At 34.7% G+C, this 8,257-nt stretch overlaps 1 protein-coding gene across 1 annotated transcript; it reads left to right on the top strand.

Moving 5' to 3' along the window:
* Positions 1 to 4,919, top strand: LOC18429623 (neurogenic locus notch-like protein). Its single transcript, XM_006838906.4, has 6 exons — positions 1 to 137; positions 292 to 441; positions 1,427 to 1,510; positions 2,169 to 2,294; positions 3,141 to 3,242; positions 4,638 to 4,919. The coding sequence occupies exons 1-6, from the start codon at positions 41 to 43 to the stop codon at positions 4,712 to 4,714; spliced, it is 636 nt and encodes a 211-aa protein (XP_006838969.1). The 5' UTR covers positions 1 to 40; the 3' UTR covers positions 4,715 to 4,919.
* Positions 4,920 to 8,257: the final 3,338 nt, after the last annotated feature.

Below are 8,257 nucleotides of genomic sequence, written 5' to 3'. Positions count from 1 at the left end.
TCTCTCTCTCTCTCTCTTTCTCTCTAAGTTGCAGGAGAACATGGCTTTTCAGCATCTCAGTCCCTTCGTTTTATTCATCTTCTTTCAATTGTTCCCAACAATCAAAGCCTTAGGAAATGATTCCTGGCCCTTTTTGGGTATTTTCCGCAGGATCTTATTCAACTATTTCATTAAAAATCTCGTGATTTCTTTTCGTATATCTAATCTAGGAACTGTTTAAATCTTCTGATTCTTCTCTGTTTTGCTGTGGAATGTGAAGTTTATGATTGTGGTTTTGTGGTTTGGTTTCAGATAACATTTGCGATACAGTGGGGTGTGGAAAAGGAAGCTGCAAGGTTAATACGAGCCATGCCATACCCTTTGTTTGTGAGTGCGACCCTGGGTGGATGCAGTTCCCTTCCAACTCTGCCTTCAAGTTTCTACCCTGTGTTATCCCAAAGTGTAATCTCTCCCTCGCAAATGAGAATTTATGCTTTTTGATCCTCCGACTTTTGGGGTTTAGATTACTCTGTGTTTCCTTCAACTATGTAACCCTCGCTCTTGATTTAAATTGACTGCAATTTTTTGTGGTATTTTTTTTTTAAGTGACTGACGAGAAAAATGTATGAGAAACGCAAAAAAAATTACAAGTTTGAGAAGCTATTATTTGATAGCGCTGGACAGGCTCTGGTAAAACTTTCTGGTATTTAATTTTCAGAGGTGAATTTAGGTCGAGTTTTGATATTTTTCAAACACAAAATTGTTTTAAAGAATTGATCGAATGTTGGAAACTTAAACTGCTTCAAATTTTCAAAAAACTAAAATCTTGTTTTCTGAATAAATATTGCAACCAGTGTTACCGTGACTCGCTCGGCGAGCAATTCGCCTCGTCCAAGTTGGGTAGACAACTCAGGGATTTAAAAATATTCTCAAAAAAATTAAAATTGTTAGATTGTTTTATAATATTTTTTATATGATCTGGATGTATTTGGTAAATATTGGTAGGTACTTTTATTTGTTATAAACAATTAGTTTTATATCTTTCTCTTTCTTGGAATTTTAAATATACTAAACTGTAAAATCGGATTTTTCAAATTTTAAAAATTGTTTCGGATTTTTATTTACTTTTAGTACAAGTTTATTATTTTTCACAAATTTTTATGTTTTTTTAATTTTTATAGGGTCCAAAAGGACATGTATTGGACACAGCATAATCTTTAAGTAGTCGGCCAAGTTATTGGGTCAGCTATTTTGGTCGAGTCTGATTTTATCTACACTGATTGCAACAATTTTAGCCGGAATTGAAGTGGTAGGGAAACTCAAAATTAGTAGTTATAAGTCGGTGCAGTTTTCAAGTATGAACACTACGGCGGTAAATATTCCAAAAGTTTGGGATGATATGAATCCATAAATTTGTTGGATTTGTTGAATGTTTACAAATGTGCAGGCACGGTGAATTACTCATGTGACAAGGCGCTGACGCCAGCTCCGGCCGTTGCTCCTCCAACCAATCACTCCTCCTTGCTTGATCGTAATTATATGTTCTATATCTTTACTCCCTCTCATCTCTTTTCTTAACCAATAAGATACAACCATTTTTCAACTAGACCTGACCTACTTTTTGCACCGGATGGCGGTGTAAACGGGTTCGGTCGGGTCACAGTGGACCCGAGCTGGGGTCCATATCATTGCCCCAAACTGACCCATATGGGTAGGTTTCGATTGGGTGCAAATCTATATATATATATAATCGGTTCGAGTTTGGATAGGTTGACCTAAAACCCATTAAACCTCATTAAGGTCTGAGGTGGACCCAGATGGGGGTGTGAGGTCGCGGTCCAAACCTAAACTCGAGTCGGGTCAAATCTTATAGGCTCACCCTAGAAGAACCTTCAATAAATGTGGAAAGGGTTATGGTTACTGTGTGTAGAATTTTTTAATTTGAGTGCCATCTCAAAGTGCTGTTACAATGGAGGAGATAATATATTTGGATTTGGGAGAGACTGTATAAGTGCAAATAATCATTGAAACAATCATAAACCAACAAAACCATGGGACATATCTATTTTTAAACTTATAACCTAGCCCACCAGACTTGTGAAATTAAAATTATGATAAAAATAAAGTATAATATTTTCATTGAAATTCTCCGCCGCTTGTACTTATGCTTTCATTGAAATTATTTGCAGCTTGCACTTATGCCTACTGTGGGGGGGGCACTTGTGTGAAGACAGGAGGTTTAGGATTTCGTTGCGAGTGCAAGGAAGCGTACTCCAACCTTATGAACACCACTACCTTTCCTTGTTTCAACAATTGTATCCACTCTCTCTCTCTTTCTCTCTCTCTCTATATATATATATAAACCTGAACTCGTAAAGAGGCCAAGGGCCGGGCCCGAGTAATTGGTAAACCAATCGGTTTACCTGGCCTAACCGAACAAGTCATGTCTATAGTGTTAAAAATATAAAAACTTCAAAAAAAGATGAAGAGTATATTTAAAGCATAATTAAACAAAACACAAAAGTAATTAAAAAAATAAATTTTAAAAATTGATTTGTGATCGTGGGTATTTTAAAAATATTTTTTTAAAAAAGAAAAAATATAAAAAATAAGTATTTATGGCCAAAACATTTTCCAATCTCTGTCGAAATGATACAAAACATTAAAAAAAATACATTACAAACAAATCCCTAATTTTTGAGGATTTTATATATTTTTTTGATTTTTTTTTAAAAAATACTTAGCCGAACCACCTAACCCGTCAAAACAAGATCGGCTAGTGCCAGGTTACGGTTTAACCGGCAGTTCCAAGTTGGATCAGCCGAATTTGGGAACATGCTCTCTCTCTATAGGTATGAATAGAGTTGTACTTTATCTAAAGCAACGTCCAAACGCCTTAAATTTACTCCAAAACTGTCAAAAAGTAATGCAGGAAGGGTAACAGACAGATGAGTCACAGGAGATCTTTTGGACTTAGTAAATAAAGCAACATATATTCCAATATTTTTTATTTTATTTTTTGAATTTTAGGACCAATTTCCTACCCTTTTTTATGCTTTACCCCCCACCGAAAGGTTTGCTAGGTGCCATATTTGGGTGACCCACCACTTGAATATTTCCCTCTTTCTAAGTATTCTTACTTATTCTTATTCTTGGTGCAGGTTATCTTGGAACTGATTGTGCAAACCTTGGAATAGGGTTGAAGAATGGATCGGATTCGCCATCTGGTCTATCTCAAAATACTCCCATATCAGGGAATCAAGGTCTTATTTCTTCCATCTTACCTACAAAACGCACAATATACATCATTAATTAATGGGAAGTTATCTAATCATGCATAAGAGTTGAAAAATTAAATGGAAAATGTCAGCTCGATTTATCTTACAAAATCATTAAAGGGCTTGAAAGATCCATTTTCCCAATGGAGGATTTACTTTTTTGAGTTTCTTTAGAACCTGAACAACTATGATTCTTTTGAAAATTTGGCTCGCTTAAGTAGCTTGACACAAATTACATAAACCTTTGGTTATACAAGGTTCGAAATTGTTATGAGCTAGCATCGTTTAACCAAGTATAGTTTTATTATTTCGCAATTTCGATTTGCAACGCTAGACAATTAGGGACATTTTTATAGTTTGATTCAAGCCACTTTAATGTGCCAAATTATCGAAATGTCTCTAGATAGTGCAGGTTCCCAAACCTAAATAGGAGAAATTCAAAAATATTCGAAAAAAGTTTTTGAGAGGTGTTTTTATGAAATGAATCTAAAAAGTAAACGTCGATAGATAGCATCTTTTAAGCCTCTTGATAATTTTGTAAGATAATTTGAGCCTATTAATGATATTTTCCCTTAAACAAATGACTCGTATATTTTTGCCTAATTTCAATCATACTATAATGTTTGATCAAATTTCAAATAACACATGTAATGAAATGTTAAATACTTTAAAATACGATTTGGTTGATTCCAATAATAAGGCATCTTTAAAAGTGTAATATTTGATTTTTATAAAGAAAACATATAGAAAGACCACAACGCCTTTTATTTGCCAAGGGTGGAAACCAGATGCCCTTGCTATTTGATAAAGGGTTTGGTTTGCATAAGGTTAAAATTAAACAATCAAACGGAGGCGCAGTTCCAAATTTTGTCATAAGATGTAATTTTGGTGTCAATAATTCTTACGATGGTATGATAATCTGTTTTATCTTTAATTATAAAATTTTAAATTTCAAAAATAGTTCAAATCAAATATGTCTATAAATCCATGAAAATCTTGAAAATAGACGATCCAAATAATGTGTTGCAAGATGTTCTATTTTTGGTACTTCAAATTTTCTTTTTTGTTCAATATCTATACATCTCGACGTCAAGATGATCTATTAGATAGTTTTCCAATGTCAAAAAAGCCTTTAGCTCAATTAGCCAACTTTCGTGACGCATCACGGGAATGGTATGATGCTGGCCATCACAATTTGTATTCTACAACAGAAGATCCGGAGGAGCCATTCTCTCACCCCGATACGTGGGGTTGAGCTCAAGAATTGCTCATCTCCACCCTCCCTTGTTGATTATGGATGATTAGATGTTATGTGTTGGAATGGTACATGTATCATACTGTGAGAATTTGCTTTTGTGGCTAAAATGTCTTCATTTTCAGCTAGCCCAGGTCACACATCAAGCAGACACACGGCGGTCTTATCGGCACTAGTTGGTGTGGTGGTCTCCTTGATATAGAGAATATGCGTACAAGATTTTTGGCCAACATTTACAATTTTTACATTGTTATGTTTTGCTTTGAAATTACTTCTATACAAAATTACCAATTTATTGTGGTTTTTATTGTACATTAGAAGTTTATAATACAAGGCTTTAGCTACTTGATATGTGTAAAATATGAGTGTAAAATTGACCTTAATCGAAATTCAGCACTTGTATGATTTATTGAGGAGTTCCAACATGAGTGGCTTAGGCTTAGCCAAAGCCATAGTTACCAATTTATTGCGATTTTATAATGATTTAGAAGTATTGATTGGGCTTTAAATACTTTGATACGTGTAAAGATGGAGTGCAATTCAGCCTCTTTGGTGGTTATTGAAGGTCTCAACATGAGTAGCTTTGACTTGGCCAATGCCTTTTCAAGAACTCAACCGTAAAATGTGTTGACATGACGCTTTGGCTTTTCTAGCATGTAGTTTTTTGGCCTTTCAAGATTCGTCCTTTTGTCTGTGTTCCTCTCCCATTGCTTTCATGGTCTTCTTCTTCTACTTTTTCTTCTTTCTTCTTCTTCTTCTTTTTTTTCTTTAATTATTCAAATAAATATTTTAAAAAGATAAGGAATCGCCAATCTAGAATGGATTTGGTGTATGCACAATCCGAGACTTTCCAGTGAACCTCTGATTATTTTTTTTTAACCAATTTTCTCAATGGTTCGGCCAAACTGGATCACCCATTTGACCGATCCAGTGCTCTAGAGTGGGTCAACCACTGATTCGAATAGAATTTTAGCTTCCAAATTCCCATGTCATTCCCTTCGTAACTTAAATGAGTTAAGAACTTAACATGCCTTGTCCCCAAATGGTGAATTGAGATTTCTGGGTTTCCATTCAAAATCTGAATCGCTTTAAACCATGTCAAGAATTTACAAAAAAAACCACCTATTACAATATCCAAATAAAATGTCCTTTATATGTTTATATAAGTGCACCAGCAGGATAGACATTGTTAACCCCAATTAGGCCTGATTAGCCTTTCATCTATTGCGATGGAAGGTAGAGGATGTAAATGGACATAATGTAAATGTGAACTTATGTTACCAGATATACCACCCGGCTGTCGCATTTGCATTTTTATTTTTTACTAAAATCATTTTATCTTCTCTCTATCCATTAGATTTAAGGCGCTTTCTCATACACCTTAGAAACATGCATGAACCGAAGCCCATTTCGATGTGTGGATAACATAGACATGAAGGAACTGACCTTGATATATGAACAAACAAAATAGAAAACAATTATGAAAAAATTGATAGACTTTCAATTGTTTGTAAAACTTTCTGGTAATTGCCGGAACCAGAAACTGAAGCTATCACTACGGCATCATAACCCAGGTGGAAATCAGCAAGAAAAGTCCATCTCCAATATATAATTATTTGGTTTCTAGACTTTTGGAATGGGAAAAGCAGGACAAATAGAATTACAAGAAAAACAGGACAAATAGAATTACAAGAAACCCATATGAAAGAATTCTAGATGTGACTCAGGAAACTTTCATTTCAGTGAAATTATAGAAATATTTCTTAGAAACAAAAGCACAAACCGAACTGCAATACAATTACAGCACACAAACCAACAATGAAGTAACCACAACAACATCAAAAACAAAACTTCTTGGACTTTGTTACTGAACAATATAAATAATAGAATTAGCTAATAATTCCATGGTAACAATAGATAAGCTGATCCAAAAAAACAAAAACAAAACAAAACAAAAACAAAAAACAAAAAACCAAAAACCAAAAACAATAATCCATATATTCCAGCAAATGAAGGATGTAGTAAGGGTCATCATTGTTCAATCACTGATTGAATAGTGATGGAGATAGAGTGGACATGCAATTCGGCTGATGCCATTTGTGGTGGGTCTTGCTCCCTCTACATCAACATCAAAGCAATTGGTTGGAGAGCAAAGATTTTTATGATCAGATGTTTCATGTGGTCATCAAAGCGTATCCTCGTTTCCTTGAATTCGGATTTCTTTAATAGAAAATCAACGGATATCAGAACACTTATTTATCCTGATATCCTGTGAAAAAGGTTGATTTGATGTTGGAAAAATGTCTAATTGATCATCTCGACATCAAGATGTATAGATACGGAAAAAAAGAAAAAAAGATATTTCAAGTCCTAAAAATAGTACATATTGCAACACATTATCTAGACCGTCCATTTTCAGTTATTTTTGTGTGTTTACAAATCTACTTGATTTGAACCATTTTTGGAGTTTAAAATTTTACAATTAGAGATAAAAATAGATTATTGCACCATCCTAAGAATTTTCAACACCAAAATTGTATCTCATGATAAAGTTTGGGGGTGAACCTTAATTTGATTATTATTTAAGGTTGTAACCTTATGCAAACCACACCCATCCTAAAAGGCAATAAAACATATGATGACACACATAGATGGGCACATACAGAGAGCCATTACAATATTGGGAATCCTGACTATGGAAGTTATAGTTCTCATATTCATCAGCATTCTACAGCAACCTAAATAGAGGAGGCAGTGGAAAAACACAAGCAGAAACCCTCAGCAACCCGTGATGATTATAAAAAAAACCCAGCAACAAACAAATTCAGACTTAATCCAGAACGGTTCAGCAAATCCAGATCTTCCTTGGAAGTTTCGTAGGTTATCTATAGTGTAGATGGTAGTATAATCCAAACATGCCCTCTTCGTAGGTTGAAGGTTTTGAAGGAACTCTTCTCCTTTGATTTCAAAGCTGCCACTGATTCCTTACTGGCGATCATTTTGACCGTTATCTTGCCTTGACTCTTTAACAAGATGAAAGGGACATGTTGGCACCATGTTATGACTTCACTAGCATTCAGATCTCCGAGTGGGAAGAGTATACGACTCAACGCTCAAGAAAAAAGGGAAAAAAAAGTAATTGGACTCTGACTACGGGAAATACAGCCAATAAATTCATTATGAATGAAAAAGGAAAAGATGATTATTTCACGGAATCAGTCAAAAGAATGTTATATTGACTCAAGAAGGAAAAGTAAGCAAATTTATGGAAGAGGTAGGACAGTTAGGCTTGGAATTGCAGTAAGAGGATCTTAGAGAGCAGCAATATTGGTCACAAAGGTGCGGAATACTGCTTTGGAAGGCACCTCATTAATGAATCACAGCAAGATGGTGCTTCAAAAACAATGGCCAGAATTCAGTCAGAGAAGAGAGAAAAACAACAATCCTGTTAAGAATAGGGCAGACGGAATCATTGAATCCCACTAGTGGGTAAATAACATAGTGACAAAAGTCAACTTGTATAGTTACCACAAATTTCACATCTAACAATCTAACTAGAGTTCATCAAATTGTAAGGCATGATTCATTAAACTATAAGATATAGCTCAACAAACTATAAGGTATATGATATACACCGGATTCAAGAAATCAAGCTCCCAAACACCTTAAACAGCCTGCAAGACCCCCGATATTCTTACTAGCCAGGATTAAATATCCTCCAGAAAACCAAGAAAAAGATTAGCCA

This window comes from Amborella trichopoda, chromosome 3 (assembly GCF_054954075.1).
Source record: "Amborella trichopoda isolate Santa Cruz 75 chromosome 3, AtrichopodaSantaCruz75HAP2 v2.0, whole genome shotgun sequence".
Classification (NCBI taxonomy): domain Eukaryota; kingdom Viridiplantae; phylum Streptophyta; class Magnoliopsida; order Amborellales; family Amborellaceae; genus Amborella; species Amborella trichopoda.
The sequence above is the reverse complement of the archived record's forward strand: the minus strand, read 5'-3'. Positions and strand labels throughout refer to the sequence as shown.